Source organism: Pelodiscus sinensis, chromosome 30 (assembly GCF_049634645.1).
Source record: "Pelodiscus sinensis isolate JC-2024 chromosome 30, ASM4963464v1, whole genome shotgun sequence".
NCBI lineage: Eukaryota > Metazoa > Chordata > Testudines > Trionychidae > Pelodiscus > Pelodiscus sinensis.
In genome coordinates, this window is record NC_134740.1 from 13,993,770 (window position 1) to 14,020,002 (window position 26,233).

The 26,233-nt window shown below is 49.5% G+C and overlaps 3 protein-coding genes across 3 annotated transcripts; 1 reads left to right on the forward strand and 2 right to left on the reverse strand.

Annotated features, from left to right (window-relative positions):
* Positions 1–1,580: 1,580 nt before the first annotated feature.
* Positions 1,581–2,794, reverse strand: LOC102453900 (olfactory receptor OR9H1-like). Its single transcript, XM_014573445.3, has one exon. The coding sequence runs from the start codon at positions 2,742–2,744 to the stop codon at positions 1,797–1,799; it is 948 nt and encodes a 315-aa protein (XP_014428931.3). The 5' UTR covers positions 2,745–2,794; the 3' UTR covers positions 1,581–1,796.
* An 8,924-nt stretch (positions 2,795–11,718) lies between these two features.
* On the reverse strand, positions 11,719–12,666 carry LOC102454139 (olfactory receptor OR9H1-like). Its single transcript, XM_006122746.2, has one exon. The coding sequence runs from the start codon at positions 12,664–12,666 to the stop codon at positions 11,719–11,721; it is 948 nt and encodes a 315-aa protein (XP_006122808.2).
* A 7,973-nt stretch (positions 12,667–20,639) lies between these two features.
* On the forward strand, positions 20,640–21,584 carry LOC102454373 (olfactory receptor OR9H1-like). Its single transcript, XM_075912239.1, has one exon. The coding sequence runs from the start codon at positions 20,640–20,642 to the stop codon at positions 21,582–21,584; it is 945 nt and encodes a 314-aa protein (XP_075768354.1).
* The last annotated feature ends 4,649 nt before the right edge of the window (positions 21,585–26,233 follow it).

Below are 26,233 nucleotides of genomic sequence, written 5' to 3' on the forward strand. Positions count from 1 at the left end.
TTTTTGTGTGTCTTTGTGTGTCTCTGTCTTTGTATGTTTGTGTGTGTGTCTGTCTTTGTATATGTGTGTCTCTGGGTGTGTGTCTGCATATTAGGCTGCATTAAGAGGAGCATAAATTCCCACAGATCCAGGGAAGTGATTATTCCCCTTTATTCAGCACTGGGAAGGCCGCATCTGGAGCGTTGCGTCCAGTTCTGGGCCCTCCCACAGGGCGGCGTCCACCCACCTCCCGGTGCCTCCTGCTGGACCCTGTGGGAATTAGCTCCCAGCCCTGAAGCGCCCCCTTCTGGCTGGTGTCACTCCTGCTGGTACCATCCTAGCTCAATGCACCTGCACTTTGGGGTCCTCCCGTCCTGGACACTCCTCCGATCCACCTACCCCCACCCTGCTGCAATGACCCACAGCCAGGGCCATCTAGCCCCTGCCTCGGGGCCAACTGCAGCCTGGCACAGCCACTCCTTATTGGCAGGGGTGGGGACCTGCTGCCTTTGCCTGCCCTGGAAGCCTCTCTGCAGCCTTCGTGCTCTCAGGCCTTGCCTCAGACCTGCCCAGGAGTGAAGCCAGAGCCCCCTAGCTCTGCCGGCCTCTCCCCAGCCCTGCCCAGTTTCAGGAAGCCTCCAGCATCCCTGGCAACCAGGCTCTGCCTGCCTCCTCCCCGCCCCCCCAGCTAGAGGCAGAGTGTATCTGTCTACGCCCCTCTGGGAGCCCTTGTTCATACAGCCCCAGCTGGGCCCGAATCAGCTGTCCCTGCCCTCAGCTGTAGGTGCCAGAATCCCAGGCCTCACCCAGGGCTGGGTTTTATCCCTAACGAGTCAGCGTGGGGCAGACACCCACCCCAGACCCCCCACTACAGGAAGGATGCGGATGCATTAGAGACGGTCCAGCGGAGGGCGACCAAAATGATTGAGGAGCTGGAGAACATGACCTACGAGGAGAGGCGGAGGGACTGGGGCTTGGTTAGTCTGCAGGGGTCTGGCTAGACTAAAAGTTTTTGTCAGAAAAAGATACGCAAAACGCGCCCCACAATTTGCATACTTTTTCCCTATTCTTATGTCGGAAGAGGCTTCTCTAATATTTGGCCCATCTAGATTGGGCCAAATGTTAGGCAAAAACCCGTCTTTTGATAGGAACACAGGGGCTTCCGAAAGAGCACGTTTGCTCTTCCGCAAAAAAAAAAAGCATTCCCTGGATTGTGGCGGAGTTTTTTCGGGCTTCTGTATCCTGAAAAACCCCACAGTCTAGCCACACCCCAGAAGAGAAGAGTGAGGGGAGATTTGAGAGCAGCCTCCAACTCCCTGCAGGGGGGTTCCAAAGAGAATGGAGAGAGGCTGTTCTCGGGAGGGCATACGGAAGAACGAGGAGCAATGGGCTCAAGTTGCAATGCGGGAGGCCTAGGTTGGATATTAGGGAAAACTCTTTCCCTAGGCGGGTGGGAAAGCGCTGGGCTGGGTTCCCTAGGGAGGGGTTGGAATCTCCATCCCTAGAGGTGCATAAGTCCTGACTTGACCAAGCCCTGGCTGGGATGGTTGAGTTGGGTTGGTCCTGCTTTGGGGAGGGGGCTGGACTCAATGACTCCTGAGGTCTCTGCCAGGCCTGGGATTCTAGTATTCAAAGGGGTACCACAAAGTCCCCCAATCTCCTGTGTCATCCCACCCAGCTGGAGAAAAACGACAATGCAAACCAGTGAAAGCTTTGCCAGAAAATGTTTATTTCACCTTCTTGGGTTGAGTTCCAATTCCAGAAGTCGACGCAAGCCCTCACCAGGCAGGTGTGACCTGCGTGCTCCAAGGCAAGCTTCATCCCTCCCACGATTTCCTCCCCATCGTCCTGCCCCAGGCGTCTTTCACTTCCTTGTTCCGCAGGCTGTAGATGAGTGGATTCACCATGGGGATGATGAAGGTGTAGAAGACAGACACGGCTTTGCGAGGGTAGAGCGAAGACACCCAAGTGGGCTGGGCGTACATGAAGGCCGTGGAGCCGTAGAAGATGCTCACCGCGATCATGTGGGAGGTGCAGGTGGAGAAGGCCTTATGCCGGCCTTCGGTGGAGTGGATCCGAAGGATGGTGGAGATGATGTAGACGTAGGAGACGAGGACGACCAGAGAGGTGCTGCCGATGACGAAGCCACACAAGGTGAACATCACCAGGTTGTTGACATACGTGTCGCTGGTGGCCAGGTTAATCAGCGGTGGGCCATCGCAGAAGAAATGGTCGATCTCCCTCGACCCGCAATAGCGCAGCGAAAACGTGAAGCCGGTTTGCACCATGGAGTTCACGCAGCCGCTGAAGATGGAGCCGGCCACCAGCCGGACGCAAAGCCACTTGGACATGGTGACGGGGTAGAGGAGCGGGTTGCAGATGGCCGTGTAGCGGTCGTACGCCATGGCCGCCAGCAGGAACCCCTCGGCCGTGAGGAAGACCGAGAAAAGGAAGAACTGGGTGGCGCATTCGTTGTGGGAAATGGCGTTGCTCCCCACCAGGAAGCTGGCCATGGCTTTGGGGGCGATGGTGGTGGTGAAGCAGAGGTCCAAGACCGACAGGTTCATGAGGAAGAAATACATGGGGGTGTGAAGACGAGGGTTGGAGCAGATGAGGAGGATCATGCCGGCGTTCCCAAGGACTGTGATCATGTAAATCAGCAGAAACGCCACCAAAGGGACCAGCTGGGCTTCCGGGCCATTCCCGAAACCCAAAAGGATGAATCCCCCCCGAGCTGTGCAATTATCCGCTCTCACCGTCTCCATGGCTGGCGTTTCCTTGAGAGGAAGGGAGCAAGACCAAGGTTAAAAAAGAACCCAACGGGTAATGTGCATTTCAGGTCTCACCAAAAATAGGGAGCAGAGCTCTTGCCAGAAAGACACTGGGCTAGAAGTTTGCAAATTTGATCCTTTTCTATATGCTCCCCTAAAGCAAATCTCTTTGCCTGGGATTTTCTAAGATGTCCAAGAAACCCCCAGTGATCCTCAAAAGGTTTCAGTCACTGTAACTTTCAGGGTCTTGGGAGAACTTACAGCTGTTTTATTTCCGCCTCTCGGCGTCCCTGTCGGAAAATTAAGCTTTCGGGAATTCCCTATCTCAGAACGTGCTAAGAAGATCAAGCCATGGAGGGTTTGGAAGGTCTCAGATGGTAGCCCAAGTGAGGCACCGAAAAGTAGCTTAGGAGGAATTTTGGAAAAGTCAGCTGGCTCCTTTATTCTTGGGTGGAAATTGGAGCCTTAAGAGATGAAATTGAAAGCAGAAAAGTTTATTGCTTCACTGTAAGCAGATCAAAGCTGGTGCGATCCAAACTTAACCCCTTTATAATAAAACAGGAACCAATTTGCGCATTTTGGAAAGTGCTTTTTCAAGATCCTCTACAACTGAACTGAAATTCAAAGCATGAGTGAAACAACCTCTCCTTCCATGAGAAACCCACTGATTTAGTACTCCAGTTCTAATACTCCAGTCATCTGGAGAAGTGGGTTGTGTCCATCTACATGTTTTGTTAGTCTTTAAGGTGCTACTAGATTATTGGTTGTTTTTTAAGTTTTTCCATTGATTTCTAGAAAGAGTAGGAAAAGTAGGGGATTTCCGGATATTAGAGACATCTTTATTTTTGCAGTGAAAGGCGTAGCAAGAACGCCTGTTTGGAAGAGAAAGTCCAGTGAAAGATTGGGGGCTTTAAATATGAATTAAAACAGTATATGGACAAAGATAATGACTAATCCCTTTATTATTTCTTTTCCTGGAAGATTTCAGGGGTGGAATTTCAGAACTTTTACTTTCTTAGGGTGCATCTACACTGCACTGTAACTCAAAATAAGATACGCAGTTTGAGTTATGCAAATTGTGTCTCTTATTTTGATGCTATTTCAAAACAGCTTATTTCGTCATTTGGCACTTGTCTGTACAGTGCCAAATTTGGAAATAAAGCGCTTTTCCGAAACACCCCTTACTTCCAGAAGGAGGGTTACAGGGATGTCAGAATAGTAAGCCTGAAAAACAGGCATGCTGTGAAGACGTGGGATAGAAATAGCGTTGCGGTGCAGACATTCCCATACAGAATATTGTCGTAATGCTAGTCACATTAAAGGGACATTTGCCTGCACAAGACTAGAACAGGGTCTTAATAAAAGTTTTATGAGGAGCTACTTTCTGGGAGCTAAAAGCTCTTTCGAGAATTGTTGGATACCCGAGTTTAGTACCAGATTCTCACACCTTTGCTCCATAATACAGCACCGTATGTATTTGTGCATTTCTGTTGTTCCACTTACCAGGTAATTGTGCATCACACTCAATTATCGAAGCTGTAACTTTCCCTGGAGCCTAAATCCCATGGAGCCCAAGCTAACTATTCTTAGAGCCGGCTGACCCCTAAAGGGTCTTTCTGTCTCATAAAACCTCCTAAATTCTCCTTGAATGATAATTGTTCCTCCGTTTTAGCCCCCACCCCAACCATCTCAAAGACCTTAGACCTAATCATGAACATGCTGTTGTCAACCCAGTAAATAGGAGGTTGCAGTAAATGACTCGCTCTGAACAAGGACGTTCATTGCCGCTGTATACGGCGCTGGAGAAACCACGGATGTGTCCCTGCTATAGCAGGATACTTAGAATATAGACAATGGGGCAGTGGTGAGAGAGACTGATTGAAGGTCTCATGGTCAACTAATAAAGGAGGCCGATGTGTTTAGTTGAGTCAAGAGGTGGATGGAAATGATTTAATCATGTCTGTACATGCTGTAGGGCAGAGGAGGACTTTTTGGTGACCACATCAACACTGAGAGATCATGGCTACCCAGTGGTCCTCCATTCCTGCCAAAAAGTTGCAGCCATATCAGAGAAGAGTCCCAGAAATCACGTGAGAGCTTAAAAAAACATTTGTGGCAGTGGGACATAAAGACCACCTCTTTAAGTGATCAAAATGAAGATCAGGTTGGGGGTGAGGGGGATGACTCGATCACCATGTGTAAGCCAAGGAAGACTATTCTGGGGATTAAAGGTATCTTTATATTTGCAGAAAAAGGCAACAAGAAGAGAAACCAAAAAATTCAATACAAAAATAAGGTAGATGCTTTTAAGAATGACAGTTGTTAATTGTTGGGGGCAAAGAGCCACAGGAAACAGGAGACCCTCTGTTTCCCCTCGTTTTTAAGTAAAGACCTGGTGCCTTTCGGGAAGACGCTTTAATAAAAAAAGCAAATTGAACGGGGTGAAATTCCCTGGCTAGCATTATAGAGGTCATTTCTGGCCTTGAAATCGGTGAACCTCTGAGGTTTTGTTACAAGTGCAAGTTATTTAGTGTTATTCACAGATGCCTAGGGCAGACGATAGCACGGTGACCACCACACCTGGTGTGTAGAACACAAGGGAGACGGCGACTCCTAAATAATTCCCAGGACAGATCAATCAGAAAAACATCTGATTTACAAAAACGGCCGGTGAATCCGCCACACCCCTGACAGGTTGCCCCTATCTGGAACCCCACCGGCCAGGCAGGAAGAAGGAAGGGCAGGGAAGGGCCTTTCTAGCTTCTCGACTCTTACAGTGTTTCCGAGCCTTGTTTGCCGTCAAGAGATGCGGTTCCGGCTGGGCTGTGTGTCTCACCAGCCAGCTCATCGCCTGGGCTGTGGTCGTTCTTAGATGTCGCTGATGTCTGTAGGTTCTGTCTGGCCCCCGGGCAGTGGGCTGCCGGGGAAGGAGAAGGTCTCGTTCATCCAGCCTTGAGCCTTCGGCCAAGATGTAATAGCATAGGGCGGTGACTCGCCCATGACAAGGTTTTTAAAGTCTATTGTCTTTGCTTTCCCCTCCCTCCCAGCTCCACCTGGGAGTCCCAGGACAAATCAGAACCGGCGTTCGCTCCTGAGTCACTGGGCTTCACAATCGGCAGGGGGAGTGAAGTCACCTTGAGCTAAATCCGGAGGCTTGGAGAGCGATTTACACCCGGGAGAGGAGAGTCAGACACTCCGTCTGCAGCCTGAGATACGCCCCATGGGAGGCGGGGAAATTAGATGGGTTGGTCTCCGCATGCAAAGCGGTGGATTTTCTGTTCCTGGAAGGGATGAATTGAACTCTGAGAATTAGGCGTTGGGTTTGTTTCCTCATCTTCCATTCTCCCTGGAGCATGAGTTCATATCACCTAAACATGAGGGGCAATCAAAACATGATTTTTTTCATGGAAAAAAATTAAGAAGGTCTTCAAGAAATGCCTTTTGGTTTTCTGGCATCTTCAGTTGAAAATCACAGCTTTCAGTTTCTCAATGGACATTCAGTATGTTCTGGGGGCTGTGGAGGGAACCTCCTTTTCTGCCCCACTTGAATGAGCCGGAGGAGATCATGTGTAGGACTTTCTTGCTTGGAAAATTTCGGCCAAACTGCTTTTTGCATTTCTGTAAGGATATAGGAACGGCCCAGCTCGGTCACCCAGCTCTGGGCTACGCTTGGGCGTTATTTCGAAATAACTCCCCTGCGGTCGAATTGATAAGCAGAGTGAGCATGCTACCAACCTCGTTATTTCGAAATGACAGGCTGCTGATTTCAAAATCTGTCCTCTTGCTTTCCTCAGGGACTACTGCTCATTCCGAAAGAGTTATTTCAAAATAGAGGCAGTGTAGACGCGCCGGTGCTGCTATTTCAAAATAGCTGCTCCCCAGAGTCATTCGAACATATTACTCCCCAGTGCTTCCTGGGGCCCTAAGTCAACGTAGTGTGTCCACACTTAATGCGCCTGCCTCGGACGAATTTTGAGGCTTTCCTCTAGTGGGGATGCACTAGTTTGATTTTGTAAAATCGGGAGGTATGAAGTCGAATTTTGTTACTTTGACATAATTCCCTAGTGTAGACATGTCCTCATTGTCTCCTCCAGCATCGTGGCCAGTTCTGTCATCCCACGATCTTCTAAGTCCTGTACCATCATGTCCCATTGGTAATCATCCTGACACCAAGTTTCTGTGCCATCTGTCCAGCCCATAGCCTCCTTTAATTCCTACCATTCAAACTCTCCTATCTCAGTAGTTTCTCTGGCAAAAGGAGGCAGCATTTAGTGGTCTGCGTTCAAGGGATGTAGCTGAATGGGACTCGTTTCCCTCTGGCTGTTTCTCTTCACCCCAAGCTGTGCATTGGCCTCAAGTCTCTCAGGCCTGGTCTACACCAGCTCTGGTGTGTCACACTGAGCCACTGTTCCGTCTCCATTCTGAGACGCTGGCGGGAGCCCTCGCTCCGGTCGACTTCCCATGCTCTGCACAGAATGAGGAGTACACAGCGCTGATGGGAGCTGCCTTCACCATTCGATTTAGGGGCCTACACTAGCCCCGCTCAATTGAACACCAGGGCTGTGTCTACACTGGGCCACTTATTCTGGAAAATCAGCCGCTTTCCTGGAATAAGCTGCGAGCTGTCTACACTGGCCCTTGAATTTCCGGAAAAGCAACGACGCTCTACTGTACAAAATCAGCCGCTATTCCGGAAAAACTATTCTGCTCCCGCTCGGGCATAAGTCCTTATTCCGGAACACTGTTCCGGAAAAGGGCCAGTGTAGACAGCTCAGTAGTCTTTTCCGGAAAAAAGCCCCAATCGCGAAAATGGCAATCGGGGCTCTTTTCCGGAAAAGCGCGTCTACATTGGCCACAGACGCTTTTCCGGAAAAAGGGCTTTTCCGGAAAAGCAGCCTGCCAATGTAGACGCTCCTTTTCCGGAAAAACTGAAAATGGAATAGTATTCCGTTTTAAGCATTTCTGGAAATTCATGCCAGTGTAGACACAGCCCAGATGATCGACCTCCTGAGGGTCAATCCTCTCCATAGTATAGACACGCCCTGAGAGAACGGAGACTCTTGTGAAAATCTCCCACAAGGAGATGACTTGGGGGACTTGGAGATTCCTCTCCGGAGTCCAACACCTCTTTTCCTAGTACAACAGGATGCCAAGTCCCCAGCGCAATTGACCGGATAGGAATATGTTCTGTTGAATTCGTTCTGTCGAGGGAAAGCTGCCTTAGGACCTGAATTCCCATTCCTCGGAACATGCTGAAATTAAAAGGCCAGCAATTGGGATGGATGGGAATGGGTACCAATGATAGGGGAATTCCTACAGGGCTCTCCCATTGAACAACAGTCTCAGCTGGTGAATATTATGAGGAAAGGCACGGACTTTCAGAGGAACCTGAGGGAATTAGGCACTCAACTGAGCCTCCCACACTCTTTGACTCCTTTGAGAATCCCACACACAGTGCAAGGGTGAGGAATCGGAGGCTCGCCTCTAAATCCCTTGGGAGAAGATCTCTCTCCAACATACAGTCATAGAATCATAGAATACTAGGACTGAAAGGGACCTCGAGAGGTCATCGAGTCCAGTTCCCTGCCCCCATGGCAGGACCAAATACTGTCTAGACCATCCCTGATGGACATTTATCTAACCTGCTCTTAAATATCCCCAGAGATGGGGATTCCACAACCCCCCTAGGCAATTTATTCCAGTGTTTGACCACCCTGACAGGTAGGAACTTTTTCTTAATGTCCAACCTAATGCCCAACATGGGAGGAATGGTTCTGTGGGGAAGATATAGGACTGGAATTAGGGACATCTGGAGTTGATTTCTCGCTCTGTCTGGCGCCTAGGCTGAGATGTTGATGGTGTTTGATGCCCAATGCTCATGGTCTTAAATACAATTTTAGTGTTCAAACCACTTAGGCAGCTTTGAAAATCTCACCCTTTTTTCCCTCAGTTTCCCAACTGTAAAATACATTCACACTTTTTCTGGCCCTTTCTGTTTACATGGTTCCTTTTTTGGGAGAACAGGCTTTTCACGGCCACGTGTCTTTGCAGCATCTGGGACTAGGGACATAGGTGGAATCTGTTGCCATTGCTAATATGGAAACTTTGAACTCTGGAGACGCAGGGACAGGGAAGGCTGACAGATAATCCCGCAGGAAGGAAGTCAGCCTCGTGATTCCACTTTGCATGGTTTGCCCGTTCCTGCTGAACGTTGTCGGCCTCGTCTTACTCCTTCCGATGGATGCTAATATCAAAGTCCCATAGAAATTGTCGCTGAGGGGCGGCGAGCCACCGGGCCCTACCTGCATCCAGACATGCCTCTCAGCCAGTATCACAGAAGGGTTATTAGTCCACAGGGACACAGCCTAGAACAGACTTGTCAGCACAGGAAATAGGAGCAGCCCATGCCATCCATCTTGGGGAGAGCCCTGGGCCCCAACCCTGTATCCTAAGCCAGCCAAGACTAACTCATGCTCAGCAGCCAGTCTCAGTCCTGCAGGCAGCACCCTCCCCCCGCCCCCCCTTCTCCTTTGTCGAGCTTCCCATGGCAAAAGGGGTCATGTAGCTGCCATTGTATTTGTTCTGTTTTATCCCACTTTTAATATCAATATAGATTCGGACAAGCTGGCAATGCAACGTACCTGCAGAAATATGGTAGCTGGTAACGGTTTGGATTTATTTTGTTATTTTCCAAAAGATGCATGAGGCACAAATGTTGCGGGCGATGTGATGGGGTATTCTTTTTAATTCTGCTCAGAATCACATCTATCAGGGATGGTCTAGACGGAGCTTGGTCCTGCTGTGAGGGCAGGCGACTGGACTCAATGACATCTCGAGGTCCCTTCCAGTTCTAGTGTGCTGTGAGTCTGTGATTCCAGAAGTAAACGATGGGACGTTGGGTACCTAGCCACCTAGGGCCATATTGGTATTTAGGCAGCTAAAGAGGTCGATGGGAAGTATTTGGGAAAGCTCCAAAGAAGAACTGAATCGGCTCAAATGGGACGGAACAGATTCTGACGTTTAAGGGGAAAGACACCCCCAGATGTCTCTCATTCAAAGGCCCAATTCCACCCCACAGCCAGTCCACTTTTGTGCTGAGGATCGAGGGCTGGGATTGTTTGACTCTTCGACTGTAACACTACACTGCTCCTTGGGTGGGGTAGGATGTTGCAGGAATTCATTGCAATAGCGTTGACTATGGGTTTGCTCTTCTTTGTTTGGACGGGCTGTTCCTTGTGCAGGGGAGATGTGTGTGGGGCTTGTGAACAGATGAGAGAGAAGATGCCGGCAACAAATGGACCAATGATAAGGATTGGTCACTATAACAGCAGCTGGAGAATCTTTTGGGAGCCGTGTGTGTGTGTCTGTGTGTGTGACTGGCTGGCTCTGTGTGTGTGTGTGTGTGTGTGTGTGTGTGTGTGTGTGTGTGTGTGTGTGTGTGTGTGTCCCCTTAAGTAAATAGCATATTGGGCTGCATTAGGAGGAGCGTTGCCAGCAGATCCAGAGGTGTGATTATTCCCTTTTAGTCAGCTCTGGGGATGCCACATCTGGAGCGTTGCATCCAGTTCTGGGCCCTGCCAGGGGGTGGCGCTCACCCCCATGGCGCCTCCTGCTGATTGCTTTGGGAATTAGCTCCCTAGCCCTGGTGTCACCCCTGCTGGTACTGTCCTAGCTCAGTTCCCCTGAACTCTGGGGTCCTCCCCTCCCATGGAACCCCAATGCCTCTTACACCCGCCCTGCCTCAGTGGCCCGCTGCCGGGGTCATCCAGCACCTGCTTCAGGGCTAACTGCATCTGACAAGGCCACTCCACATTGGCAGGGGGTGTGGGCCTGCTGCCTTTGCTTGCCCTGGCTGCGTCTTGGCTTGCCCTAGTGCCCTCAGGCCCTGTCTCCAGACCTACAGCCACGGCAAAGCACCGCAGCCTCATTTGCCTTTCCCCAGCCCTGCTCTGTCCCACAAAGCCTCCAGCCTCCCTGGCACCGCACCCCAGACCCTCACCCAGGGCTGGGTTATACCCCTAAAGAGCCAGCATAGGGCAGACACCCATCCCAGACCCCCCTTTACAGAAAGGGTGTGGACGCATTGAAGAATGTCCAGTGCAAGGCAACCAAAATGCTGAGGATGCTGGAGCACGTGAGCTAGAGGTGAGGAGGAGGGCTTGTTTAGTCTGCAGAGGTACGGCTAGGCTACTCCACATTTTGCATTCCTTTTTTGGATTCTTTTGTCGGAAGAGGCTTTTCCAACATTTGGCCCGTCAAGACTGAGCCCAATGTGAGAAGAGCCCCTCTTTCAAAAGCCGCCTCCTTCATCGTACAAAGAGGAATACAGGGGCGTCTCAAAGAGCGCGTTTGCTCTTCTGCCAGAAAAAAGCGGAAGAACAAAAGCGTTCCCTGGATGTGGCAGAGTTTTTTGGGGATACCACAGCCTTGCCGTACCCCAGAAGAGAAGAGTGAGGGGGGATTTGACAGCAACTTTCAACTTCCTGAAGGGGGACTCCAAAGACGATGAAGAGAGGTTGTTCTCGGGGTGGCAGAACAAAGAGCAATGGGCTCAGGTTATAGTGGGGGAGATTGGGGTTGGATATTAGGAAAAGCTATTTCCCTAGGCGGGTGGGGAAGCACTGGGATGGGTTCCCTAGGGAGGGGGTGGAATCTCCATCCCTAGAGGTGTTTAAGTTCCGGTTTCACCAAGCCCTGGCTGGGATGACTGAGTTGGGGTTGTTCCTGCTTTGGGGAGGGGGCTGGACTCAATGACTCCTGAAGTCTCTGCCAGGCCTGGGATTCTAGTATTCAAAGGGGTCCCCCAATCTCCAGTGTCATCCCACCCAGCTGGAGAAAAATGACAATGCAAACCAATGAAAGCTTTGCCAGAAAATGTTTATTTCACCTTCCTGGGTTGAGTTCCAGTTCCAGAAGTCGACACAAGCCCTGACCAGGCAGGTGTAACCTGCACGCAACAAGGCAAGGTTCATCCCTCCCACGATTTCCTCCCCATCGTCCTGGCCCAGGCGTCTTTCACTTCCTTGTTCCGCAGGCTGTAGATGAGTGGGTTCACCATGGGGATGATGAAGGTGTAGAAGACGGACACGGCTTTGCGAGGGTAGAGCGAAGACACCCAAGTGGGCTGGGCGTACATGAAGGCCGTGGAGCCGTAAAGGATGCTCACCGCGATCATGTGGGAGGTGCAGGTGGAGAAGGCCTTGTGCCGGCCTTCGGCGGAGCGGATCCGGAGGATGGTGGAGATGATGTAGAAGTAGGAGATGAAGACGACCAGAAAGGTGCTGCCGATGATGAAGCCGCACAAGGTGAACATCACCAGGTTGTTGATGTACGTGTCGCTGGTGGCCAGGTTAATCAGCGGTGGGCCATCGCAGAAGAAATGGTCGATCTCCCTCGACCCGCAATAGCGCAGCGAAAACGTGAAGCCGGTTTGCACCATGGAGTTCACGCAGCCGCTGAAGATGGAGCCGGCCACCAGCCAGACGCAAAGCCACTTGGACATGGTGACGGGGTAGAGGAGCGGGTTGCAGATGGCCGTGTAGCGGTCGTACGCCATGGCCGCCAGCAGGAACCCCTCGGCCGTGAGGAAGACCGAGAAAAGGAAGAACTGGGCGGCGCATTCATTGTGGGAAATGGCGTTGCTCCCCACCAGGAAGCTGGCCATGGCTTTGGGGGCGATGGTGGTGGTGAAGCAGAGGTCCAAGACCGACAGGTTCATGAGGAAGAAATACATGGGGGTGTGAAGACTAGGATTGGCACAGATGAGGAGGATCATGCCGGCGTTCCAAAGCACCGTGATCATGTAAATCAGCAGAAACACCACAAAAGGGACCACCTGCGCTCCCGGGCCATTCCCGAATCCCTGCAGGACGAATCCCTCTTGAGCCGTGCAGTTATCTGCTCTCACTATCTCCATGGCTGGCGTTTCCTTGGGAGAAAGAGAGCAAGACCAAAGTTAAAGAAGAACCCAACGGGTAATGTGTATTTCAGGTCTCACCAAAAAAAGGGGGCAGTGAGGAGCTCTTGCCGGAAAGACACTGGGCTAGAAGTTTGCAAATTTGATCCTTTTCTATATGCTCTCCCTAAAGCAAATCTCTTTGCCTGGGATTTTCTAAGATGTCCAAGAAACCTCCTGTGATCCTCAAAAGGTTTCAGTCATTTTAACTTTCAGGGTCTTAGGAGAACTTACAGCTGTTTTATTTCCGCCTCTCAGCGTCCCTGCCGGAAAATTAAGCTTTCAGGAATTCCCTATCTCAGAACGTGCTAAGAAGATCAAGCCATGGAGGGTTTGGAAGGTCTCAGGCGGTAGCCCAAGTGAGGCACCGAAAAGTAGCTAGGGAGGGATTTTGGAAATGAGTCAGGTGGCTCCTTTGTCCTTGGATGGAAATTGGAGCCTTGAAAGTTGAATGTGAAAGCAGAAAAATTTTTTGCCTCACTGTAAGCAGATCAAACCTGGGGCAAACCAAGCTTTATCCCTTCCTAATAAAACGGGAGCCAATTTGTGCATTTTGGAAAGTGATTTTTCAAGATCCTCTACAACTGAACCAGCTTCCCTGCATGTCTGAAATTCAAAGCATAAGTGAAACAACCTCTCCTTCCATGAGAAATCCACTGATTTAGTACTCCAGTTCTAATACTCCAGTCATCTGAAGAAGTGGGTTGTGTCCACGAACGCTTTGATACCATCTTCATGTCTTGTTAGTCTTTAAGGAGCTACTAGACTATTGGTTGTTTAAGTTTTTCCACTGATTTCTAGAAAGAGTGGAAAAAGTAGGGGAGTTCTGGATATTAAGGAAATATTTAGTTTTGCAGCGAAAGGCATAGCAAGAATGCTTGTTTGGAAGAGAGAGTCCAGTGAAAGATTTTGGGCCTTAAATAAGAATTAAAACAGTATATGGACAAAGATAATGACTTATCCCTTATCTTAGCGTGCAGCTACATTGCATCGGAACTCGAAATAAGAGCTACGCAAATTGCATCGCTTATTTAGATGCTGTTTTGAAATAGCTTATTTCGTCATTTGACACTGTCTGTATAGTGCCAAATTTGGAAATAAAGTGCTGTTCCAAAACATCCTTTACTCATAGAATGAGGTTTATAGGGACATTGGAATAGGGAGCCTGAAATAATGGGTATGCTGGGAAGACACGGGATAGCAATTTCGGGATACTCCAGTATCCTGAAATAGCACTGCTGTACAGACGTACTGATATAGAATATTGTCGTAATGCTGGTCACATTAAATGGAGATTTGCCTGCACAAGACTAGAACAGGGTCTTAATAAAAGTTTTATGAGGAGCTACTTTCTGGGAATTAAAGCTCTTTCGAGAGTCATTGGATACTCGTGTTTAGAATCGGATTCTCACACCTTTGCTCCATAATACAGCACCGTATGTATTTGTGCATTTCTGTTATTTCACTACCAGGTAATTCTGCATCACACTCAATTGTCAAAGCTGCAACTTCCCCTGGAGCCTAAATCCCATGGAGCCCTCGGAGCTAGCTGTTCTCAGAGCTGGCTGAGTCCTGTAGGGTCTTTAGATATGGTAAAACCTCCTAAATTCTCCTTAAATGCCAATTGTTCCTCCGTTTTAACCCCCACCCCAACCATCTCAAAGACCTTAGACCTAATCATGAACATGCTGTTGTCAACCCAGTAAATAGGAGGTTGCAGTAAATGACTCGCTCTGATCAAGGACGTTCATTGCCGCTGTATACGGCGCTGGAGAAACCACGGATGTGTCCCTGCTTCAAGCAGGATACTTAGATTATAGACAATGGGGCAGTGGTGAGAGAGACTGATTGAAGGTCTCATGGTCAACTAATAAAGGAGGCCGATATGTTTAGTTGAGTCACATCGGTGGATGGAAATGATTTAATCATGTCTGTACATGCTGTAGGGCAGAGGAGGACTTTTTGGTAACCACCCCAACAATGAGAGATCATGGCCACCCAGTGGTCCCTCCATTCCTGCCGAAAAGTTGCAGCCATATCAGAGAAGAGTCCCAGAAATAATGTGAGAGCTGGAAAAAATGTTTGAGGGAGTGGGACATACAGACCACCTCTTTATATGATCAAAATGAAGATCGGGTGCAGGAGGACCAAGAAAGACTATTCTGGGGATTAAAGGTATCTTTATTTTTGCAGAAAAAGGCAACAAGAAGTTTAAGTAAAGACCCAATGCCTTTCAGGAAGACGCTTTAATAAAAACATAAATTGAATGGGATGAAATTCTCTGGTTGGCATTATAGAGGAGATGAAATTGGAATATTAAATGGCCCATTCTGGCCTTGAAATCGGTGAACCTCAGATGTTTTGTTACAACTGGAAGTTCTTTAATGTCATAGATTCACAGATGCCAAGGGAAGACGATAACAAGGTGACCATCACACCTGATGTGTAGAACACAAGGGAGACGGCGTCTCCTAAATAATTCCCGGGACAGATCAATCAGAAAAACATCTGATCTTGATTTACAAAAACGGCCGGTGAAACCGCCACACCCCTGACAGGTTGCCCCAATGTGGAACCTCACCGGCCAGGCAAGAAGAAGGAAGGGCAGGGAAGGGCCTTTCTAGCTTCTTGACTCTTACAGTGTTTCTGAGTCTTGTTTGCCATCAAGAGATGCGGTTCCAGCTGGGCTGTGTCTCTCACCAGCCGGCTCATCTCCTGGGCTGTGGCCGTTCTTGGATGTCGCTGATGTCTCTAGGTTCTGTCCGGCCCCCGGGTGGTGGGCTGCCGGGGAAGGAGAATGGCTCGTTCATCCAGCCCTGAGCCTTCTGCCAAGATGTAATAGCATAGGGCAGGGACTCGTTCCCCACAAGGCTTTTTAAAGTCTATTGTCTTTGCTTTCCCCTCCCTCCCAGCTCCACCCGGGAGCCCCAGGAGAAATCAGAGCCGGGCGTTCGCTCCTGAGTCACTGGGCTTCGCAATCGGCAGCGGGGGGTGAAGTCATCATGAGCTAAATCCAGAGGCTTGGAGAGCGATTTAAACCCGGGAGAGGAGAGTCAGACACTCCGTCTGCAGCCTGAGGCGCGCCCCAAAAGGGGGGGGGGGGGCGGAATTAGAAGAATTGGATTCTCTGTTCCCAGAAGGGATGAATTGAACTCTGAGAGTTAGGTGCTGGGTTTGTTTCTTCATCTTCCATTCTCCCTGGAGTGTGAACTCATATCAAGTAAATATGAGGGGCAATCAAAACATGATTTTTTTCCTGGAAAAAAATTAAGAAGGTCTTCAAGAAATGCCTTTTGGTTTTCTGGCATCTTCAGCTGAAAATCGCAGCTTTCAGTTTCTCAATGGACATTCAGTATGTTCTGGGGGCTGCGGAGGGAACCACCTTTTCTGCCCTACTTGAGTGGGTTTGAGTAGATCATGTGTAGGACTTTCTTACTTGGCACGTTTCTGCCAAACTGCTTTGTGCATTTCTGTAAGGATATAGGAACGGCCCAGGGCGGTCACCCAGCCCTGGGCTACACAAAATAGCCCCCCTTCGGTCAACTTGATAAGCGGAACGTCCATGTAACCAACCCCGTTATTTCGAAATGACAGGCCTCTGATTTTGAAATCTGTCCTCCTGCTTTCCTCAGGGACTACCGCTCATTCCAAAAGAGTCATTTCGAAATAGAGGCAGTGTAGATGCGCCGGCGCTGCTATTTCAAAATAGCTGCTCCCCAAAGTCATTTGAACATATTACTCCTCAGTGCTTCCTGGGGCTCTAAGTCGAGGTAGCACTTCCGCATTAACGAAGCCAGCCTTGGACAAATTTTGAGGCTTCCTCGTAGTGGGGATGCGCTAGTTTGATTTTGTAAAATCGGGAGGTATGAAGTCAAATTTTGTTACTTTGACACAATTCCCTAGTGTAGACGTGCCCTTGTTGTCTCCTCCAGCGTCATGGCCAGTTCTGTCATCCCACGATCTTCTGGGTCCTGTATCATTATGTCCCACTGGTAATCATCCTGCCACCAAGTTTCTGTGCCATCTGTCCGGCCCATAGCCTCCTTTAATTCCCACCATTCAAGCTCTCCTATCTCATTAGTTTCTCTGATATAAGGAGTCAATATTTAGTGGTCTGCGTTCAAGGGATATAACTGAACGGGACTCGTTTCTCTCTGGCTGTTTCTCTCTAGGCCCAAGCTGTGCTTTGGCCACATGTCTCTCAGGCCTGGTCTACACAAGACCAGGCATGTCGCGTTAAGTCACCACGGCATCTCCATTGTGAGAGGCTGGCGGGAGCCCTCGCTCTGGTTGGTTTCCCGTGCTGCGCACAGAATGAGGAGTACACCCTGCTGGCGGGGCTGTTCTCTCCATTCGATTTGGGGGCCTACACTAGACCCACTAAATTGAATGCTAGATGATCAACCTCCGGAGGGTTGAACTTCTCCATAATGTAGACACGCCCTGAGAGACCGAAGGCTCTCGTGAAAATCTCCCACAAGGAGGATGGCTTGGGGGACCTGGAGATTCCTCTCTGATGTCCAACACTTCTTTTCCTAGTACAACCGGACACTGTTTGGACACAAGTCCCCAGCTAAATTGACCGAATAGGAATATGCTCTGTTGAATTCGTTTTGTCGAGGGAAAGCTGCCTTAGAACCTGAATTCCCATTCCTCAGAACATGCTGAAATTTAAAGAGAAGAAAAAAGGGACAAATTCCACCCCCCGTACTCAGCAGGACAACCTGCATCCGTAAGCCCTTCTCAGTGTGTGTCTACACTAGCGAGAAGATCAAGGTTGATTTTCTAGCGTTCAATTTAGGGGGTCTAGTGTAGACCCCCTAAATTGCATGCTGAGGGCAGCCCAGATTGGTGTCTGGAGCTTTTCGTTCTGCAAGGAGTAAGGGAAGCCGATGGAAGCATGTGCTCCGATTGACCTCCCACTGTGTTGACTCCACTATGGCTTGACTTAAGGTAAATCGACACCAACTACACATTTGGCGTAGCTGGAGTTGCCTATCGTAATGCACCTGCCTGGCCTAGTGCAGACCAGGACTAAGAGGGCGTGTTCATTAGGGGAAGGTGACTTTATGGCCCGAAGTCCCAAACTACTCTGAGTTCAACGTGAGCCCAATAGTTAGTCTGGAGACATCACTGTCCTCAGAACAGAGCGAAAAAAAAATGAATCACGCTTGAAGTTCTGGTCCTGGGGATGCACCTGGGGACCATGTCCCGGAGGGTCCTGGAACCAAGAAGAAAGACGCAGTGAAGTCGGAGCTCACTTCTCAGAGGTGAGGGAGCAGGCGAGATCGCTGGGGCAAAAGGGACTTCCCGGCCTGTGGATAACACGGTAAGGGCCACAGGAATCCCGGCGCGCGGGTCCGGGGTGAAAATGTTGGCTGTCCACCACATCACAGCAGATCCGCTTTGCAAATGCTTGGGTTGAGTGGTGGCCGATGAGATGATCCGCTGGTGGCAAAGAACATGCCTTGCAAGTTGAATGGAGCTGGGGGGGTATGTTGATTTCAGGCTTCTGCTGGAGACCGAGGGGAAAGTCTGGTGACATGTGGATTATCAGCTGTGTTGTGTGGAATAAGGAAGGGGCAAGGAGCAGAGAAGACTTTTCCTTCAATTCCAGTTGCAAAGATTTGAGGTGCAAGTTAGTGAGGAAGTGCCCTGAAGCTGAAGGGTCCTAAAACATCGCTCTGGTTTCTGTGTTTTGTTGTAAGAGCCCGTCCGACCTTTCATCCCCCACTGAAAGTTTTTGGTTTCCATTGAAAAACAGGAGCTGTGCATTGGAAAACTTACTTACAGAAAGGGGAAGGGGCATGATTCTTGCGGAAAGCTAATCCTTTAAGGGAACATTTTCATACAACTGAAACTCCACTCATCTCCAAGGGGACAAAATTACGACCCGTTCTAATTCTTAGAACTGTTCCAGTAGCACCGGCAGTAAGGAACCGGGTGAGGGACTGTACAAGGCACTGCGTGAAAACGGGAAGGAAAGGTCTCCAGGTGAATCATGGGGGAGCTTTGTTATACAAAAGCCGGGGAGAGAAATTGGAAGCTGCCTTGGTGAGCAGACTGGACAAGGGAACCGGGAGGTAAACGGTGAGGAGCTGGGTAGGAAAGCTATTGCTGGGAGCTAGTCCAGTCCCCTGATCTCACGGCAGGACCAAACACCATCTAGACCATCCCTGACAGGCGTCTGTCCAACTTGTCTCCAGGGATGGAGATTCCACAACCCCCCTGGGCTACTTATTCCAGTGTTTCACCATCCGGACAGGTAGGAAGTTTTTTCTAAAGTCCAACCTAAACCTCCCTTGCTGCAGTTTAAGCCCATTGCTTCTTGTTCTGTCCTCAGAGAATTCAATTGTTTAATATAGTTTCCAGAGAAAATATCAGAGTTTTTTTACACATTTGTATTAATTTCTATCAATTTAAACAGCTGCAGTTGTGGGCCATTATGGGAGTTCGAAGAAAGGAGTTAGACTGGAATTATTTAATGACAGGACAGATGGACATGTTAGCAGTTAAAGCTTCAGGACTGTGGAAAAGCAAATTGTGGGTCCCCCATGTCAAAGTGTACAAAAGAGACACCCTTAAATCACGTGCTGGGAAGCTCTCAAGCCGTGTTTTTCTGACTTTGTCCGGGGGCGGATTTCGATGGCGACGGAGGGGAATGAGGTTTGTGTGTTTGCTGTCAATTTCCTGTGAAAGTCCTATCAGCTCAAGTCTAGCGGGATGTATAAATACAAGGCAGTGAATGAAAGTTGCACAAGGAAATTTTATCCTGGATTTTCCTAAACTGGGAGAGAGACAGAGTTACACTCAAGTTTAATCACAAACTCTTGGGCTTAATTCTTAATCCTCGTAATTCTCCCTTCTAGTGTGGACTGAAGGTCGTGTTTCATAGAATCCTTGAACTGGAAGGGACCTCAAAAGGTCATCGAGTCCAGTCCCCTGCCCTCATGGCAGGACCAAGCAGCATCTAGACCATCCCTGACAAGTGTCTGTCCAACCTGCTTTTAAATATCACTAGTGATGGAGATTCAAGAACCCCCGTAAGCAATTTATTACGGTATTTAACCAACCTGATAGTTAGGAAGGTTTTCCTAATGTCCAACCTAAACCTCCCTTGCTGCAGTTTAAGCCCATTGCTTCTTGTTCCATCCTCAGAGGCCAAGGAGAATATTTTTTTTCCTTCTTCCTCCTTGTCACACCCTTTTAGCTACTTGAAACTGCTCTCATGTCTCCTAGGAAGGTTGTGGAATTTCTGTGTCTGGAGATATTTAAGAGCAGCTTAGAAAAATATCTATTGGGGATGGTCTAGACAGTACTGGGTCCTGCCATGAGGGCAGGGGACTGGACTCGATGACCCCTCGAGGTCCCTTCTAGCCCTAGTATTCTATGATTCTCTCCGTCTTCTCTTTTCCAGACTAAACACACCCAATTCTAGACCTATTTTCCACTTTCTATACAACCTTTTTATTGATGTTTAGAGCATCCAAGATCTCCTGGTTAAGCCAAGGTGGTCTCCTGCCAGACGTCCTGTCTTTCCTACTCAGTGGAATGGTTCGCTTTTCTGCCCTTAAGCGTGTCCCTTTGGAAGAGACAGCTGGCCATCTCGTATGGAGCACTGTGCTGCTCCGTGGCTCTCAGGGAATAAGGCCATGATTAAGTGTGGCAGAATCTTGCCCTCCGTGAGCAAAGACATAAATCAGTCTCGCACGGGAAAATGAATAAACGTGGGCCCGATTGTAGAAAAGTCGCCATTTCTAACAGGCCTCGCAGAGAGATGTGTTAAGAAGAGATTTAAGGGCATTTAATGACAAGGGCTCAGCCTACTTTTATGAAAGCCCGCGGGGCATCTGCCTTCATTTCCAATGGATGAGCAACCAAAAGGACCCCTTGTTCCCTTTTGTAATGGTTACCGTGTTTCTTTCCCCAAGGAAATGGAGCCAACGAAGGCGCAAAACCATACAGCACTGGCAGACTTCGTCCTCCTGGGGTTTGGATGTGGTCTGGAGCCCAAGATGGGCCCGTTCGTGGCGTTTCTGGTGATTTACGCAATAACCGTGCTGGGCAACGTCCTTCTGGTCTTCCTCATTCGGGTCAGCTCCCGCCTTCACACCCCCATGTACTTCTTCCTGATGAACCTGTCGCTCTTAGACCTCTGCTACTCCTCCACCATCGCCCCCAAAGCCATGGCCACCTTCCTAGCCGGCAGCCAAACCATTTCCTTCCATGGGTGTGCCATCCAGTTCTTCTTCTTCGGTGTCTTTGTCACCACGGAGACATTCCTGCTGGCGGCCATGGCCTACGACCGATACTCGGCCATCTGCAGCCCGCTCCTCTACCCTGTCGCCATGTCCAAACGGGTTTGCCTCCAGCTGCTGGTGGGCTCCTATGTTTGTGGCATCATAAACACCATGGTACAAGCCACCTTCACCTTCACCCTGCGCTTCTGTGGGTCTAGAGAGATCGACCACTTCTTCTGCGACATTCCCGCCTTGCTCTCCCTCTCCTGCAGCAACACAGCCACGAACAAACTGGTGCTCTTTACGCTCTCCAGCCTTATCCTTGTGAGCACCTCCATGGTCATCCTTGTCTCCTACGCGTGTGTCATCACCACCATCCTCCAGATCCGCTCCACCGAGGGCAGACAGAAGGCCTTCTCCACCTGCACCTCCCACATGGTGGCTGTGGGTGTCTTTTACGGGACTCTGACTTTCATGTATGCCCAACCCAGCTCTTTCATCTCTCTGGCCCACAGCAAAGAGGTGTCTGTGTTTTACACCCTGGTCATCCCTATGTTGAATCCCCTCATTTACAGCCTGAGGAACAAGGATGTGAAAGAAGCCTTGCAAAGAACCTTTGGATCAATGATGCTAAAATAATAACTTGGGTTACAGGAGGCAGAGAACAGAGACAAAGTCTGTGGCTCATCTAAAGGTTTTCCATTCTGCCTTGTTTCCTATCTATAAGGAGTCCCATAAAAAGTGGAAACTAGGACAAATTATAAAGGATGAATTTAAGCAAACACAGGAATACAGGGGCAAGATTAGAAAAGTAAAGGCACAAAATGAGCTCAGACTAGCTAGAGACATAAAGGGTAGCAAGAAGACATTCTATAGATATATTAGAAGCAAAAGGTAGATCAAGGACAGGGCAGGCCCACTGCTCAGTGAGGAGGGAGAAACAGTAACAGGAAATATGGAAATGGCAGAGGTGCTTAATGATTTTTTTGATCTGGACTTCACCAAGAAGTCTGATGATGAAGGAATATCTAACATAGTGACTGCTAGTGGGAATGGGGTAGGTTTAGAAGATAAAATAAAAAAAGAACAAGTTAAAAATTCCTAGAAAAGTTAATGTCTGCAAGCCACCAGGGCGTAATGAAATGCATAACAAATGGGGCTCTCCAGGGGTCTGATTTGGGACCAGTTCTGATACATAACTGATTTAAATATTGGCATGGAGAATTTAGATGGTGGCATAGAGAGTATGCTTTATTAAGTTTTCAGATGATACCAAGCTGGGAGAGGTTGTACGTGCTTTGGAGGATGGGGTCATAATTCAAAATGATCAGAACAAACTGGAGAAATGGTCTGAGGTCAATAGGATGAAGTTTAATAAAGACAAATGCAAAGTGCTCCGCTTAGGAAGGAACAATCCATTTCACACACACAGAACGGGAAGTGACTGTCCAGGAAGGAGAACGGCAGAAAGGGATCTAGGGGTCCGAGTATACCACAAGCTAAACATGACTCAACAGTGTGATGCTGTTGCAAAAAATGCAAACCTGATTCTGGGCTCATGAAAAGGAGTGTGATGAGCAAGACACGAGAAGTCATTCTTCTGCTCTGCTCTCAGCTGATTAGGCCTAAATTGGAGAATTGTGTCCAGTTCTGGGCACCACTTTTCAAGGAAGTTGTGGAGAAATTGGAGAGGGTCCAGAGAAGAGCAACAAGAATGATGAAAGGTCTAGAGAACAGAAGCTATGAGGGAAGACTGAAAGAACTGGGCTTGTTTCATTTAGAAAAGAGAAGACTGAGAGGGGATATGAGAACGGCTTTCAAGTATCTAAAAGGGTGTCACAAGGAGGAGGGAGAAAAATATTCTCCTCGGCCTCTGAGGACAGGACAAGCAGCAATGGGCTTTTGCTGCAGCAAGGGAGGTTTAGGTTGGACATTAGGAAAAACTTCCTACCTGTCAGGGGGGTGAAACACTGGAATAAGTTGCCCAGGGAGGTTGTGGAATCTCCATCTCTGGAGATATTGAAGAGCAGGTTGGACAAACACCTGTCAGGGATTTTCTGGATGGTTCTTGGTCCTGCCGTGAGGGCAGGGGACTGGATTTGATGACCTATCCCCATACCACTCTCTCTCTCTATCTATCTATCCCCACACACCCCCTCTGTCTACCTATCTGAGCAGACTTTCTTCAGTTAATCAGTGACTGTGATCTCCAACCTGGCCGCTCTGTGAGTCCAACACCTCTTACCTTCCCATTGCATTTAGGGCATGGCTTTGCTTAGGTGTTGTCTTCTCCTTTAGCCCAGAAGTACTCAGCCACCCTTTGCCCCAGGCCCTGCCCCAGTGCACCACCTTCCACAAACTCCTACCCCCGTCCTGCCACATTCCACTCCTGCTACTCCTGTGGCTGCCCTTGTCCCCTGGGTCTGCCCCGCCCCTGCTCATCCCCCTGCCTCCCAAAGCCTCTTCTGCATAGAGAAAGAGCTGTTCATAGACCCATAGAATCCCAGGGCTGGAAGAGACCCCAGGAGTCATTGAGTCCAGCCCCCTGCCCAAAATAGGGCCAACCCAACTCAATCATCCCGGCCAGGACTTGGTCCAGCTGGGACTTAAACACCTCTAAGGGTGAACATTCTACCCCCTCCCTAGGGAACCTAGCCCAGCGCTTCCCCACCTGCCTAGGGAAAGAGTTTTTCCTAATGTCCAACCTAGACCTCCCACACTGCCACTTGAGCCCATTGCTCCTCGTTCTGCCACCTGCCCCCACTGAGACCAGCCTCTCGCCAGCCTCTCTGGACCCCCCTGCAGGGAGTTGAAGGCTGCTCTCAAATCCCCCCTCGCTCTGCTCTTCTGCAGACTGAACAAGCCCCAATCCCTCAGCCTCTCCTCATAGGTCATGTGCTCCAGCCCCGAATCATTCTGGTCGCCTCCACTGGACCCTCTCCAATGCGTCCACGTCCTTCCTGTAGTGGGGGGCCCAGAACTGGATGCAGAACTGCAGGTGTTGTCTCACCAGCACTGAATAAAGGGGACTAATCACTTCTCTAAACCTGCTGGCAACGCTCCTCCTAATTCACTCTAATTATCCATTAGCTCTCTTGGTTACAAGGGCGCCCTGTTGACTCATCTCCAGCTTCTCATCCACTAGGTTCTTTTCTGCTGAATTGCTGCTTAGCCAATCGCTCCCCAGCCTGTACCAATGCTTGGGATTCTTCCCTCCCAAGGGCAGGACTCTGCACTTGTCCTTGTTGAACCTCCTCAGATTTCTTTGGGCCCAATCCTCCAATGTGTCATGGTGGCCAGGAGGCCCTGGGAGGAAGGAAGAAGCATTGATGAGCGGGGCTTCCAGTGGACCAGAGACCCAGGAGACCATCGCCTGCCGATGGGTGTTGAGCACCCGTTAATTTTTCTTTGCGGGTGCTGCAGCCCTGGAGGCCTATGTGTATGGCACTAGACTGAAGCCGTCATTTGTCAATGGGAGAGAGCAGGGTCATCCCACCTCCCCAAATGGCAGTCACTCTGTTGGTCGTGCCTCTGACATAGCCCCGTCTGCGTGAGGGTAGGTCAGTACCAGTGGGGTTTCCACGCCCCAGAGACACAGAGCAATATCAATCCAGGTCCGCAGGGGGCCACACCGATGTGCCAAGTGACACCGAGCACAGAGAGGAGCAGATGGAGAAGTCGTCGTCATGCATCAGAAGAACTGGAACATTATCACCTAAACCCCCGCATGTATCCCAGTACCGTCCGATCCCTCGTGCTAAGGGACCTGTGCTGAGTTTGGGGGTCCAATAGAGAACCACAGATACCTAGAACTGGAAGGGACCTCTAGAGGTCATCAAGTCCAGTCTCCTGCTCTCACGGCAGGAGCAAGCACTGTCTAGCTCATCCCTGACACGTGTCTGTCCAACCTGCTCTTCAGTATCTCCAGAGATGGAGATTCCACAACCTCCCTGGGCAATTTATTCCCATGTTTCACCACCCCGACAGTTAGGAACTTTTTCCAAATGTCCAAGCTCAACCGTCCTTGCTGCAGTTTAAGCCCATTGCTTCTTGTTGTATGATAAGTGGAGGACCAAGCACAGGATACAAAAGAGGCCCTTCCCCAGTGTGAATAAACTAGGGTATGTCTACTCTACCACCCTAGTTCGAACTAGCGGGGTAATGTAGGCAACCGGAGTTGTAAATGAAGCCCGGGATTTGAATTTCCCGGGCTTCAGTTGCATATTGCCGGGCGCCGCCATTTTTAAATGTCCGCTAGTTCGGACTCCGTGCCCGCGGCTACACGCGGCACGAACTAGGTAGTTCGGATTAGGCTTCCTATTCCGAACTACCATTACTCCTCGTGGAACGAGGAGTAGACATACCCCAAGAGACATAGACATAGAGCAGTGAAGCCCCAGGATACAAGTCTGGCTAGCGACAGAGCTTGGAATGGACGTGGCATAATAGCCAGCCCAAAACTTCTAAACATCTGAGCATCCCAGGAGCCAAGATGTGTGTCCCTTCTGCCAGGGCACGGCAAACAGGTCTCCTGAGTCATCTCCCCAGAGGTCAGGCAAGTATTTGGGTGGCACAGACTGAAGATATAGGCTCCATCTATAGCCCCGGCACAGATAGGGGAGCCTCAGTCATGGAATCACCAAAAAGTACCTCAGAGATATTCTGCTACTCGTTCTGGGCCACCCCGTCAGAGCCATCCTTCTGGATCAAGTCTTCAGATTCAACCTAACACGTGAACAGTCTTATCTCAGTTGCTGGTTCCCCAACATTGAGATTCATAGATGGTGAGGCCAAGTCGGACCATTGTGTAGCACTTTCTAGAAAATGAGCATTATACAAGTTCAACCTCTCTAATCCGGCACTCTTTGGTCTTGACTGGTGCTGAACCAGAGAAATTGCCAGACCACAGAAGGTCAATATTGTCTAGCAGCATGACCAACGCTTCCACTGCTTCCTGGGCTCTGAGAAAACATTGAGGGGTAAATTAGAGGTAACTAACAGCACAGAACACTGAGAGCCAGACCTGGGGGCTGTAAACAAACTTTATGGGGTTGCAGGAAGTTTGGCCACACCCATGCTAAGTGAACATCTGGCCAACTAAAATAATAGACTCATAGAGCTAGAAGAGACCTCAGGAGGTCATCAAGTCCAGCCCATGGCCCAAGGCCGAACCAATCCCAAAATCATTCTGGATGACGGGTTTCTAGACCAGAGAGTTCTGGATTAGAGAGGTGCTACCTGTATTATCAGCATTTCACGGAAAACGATTTTCTTTCAGATTGTTGTCA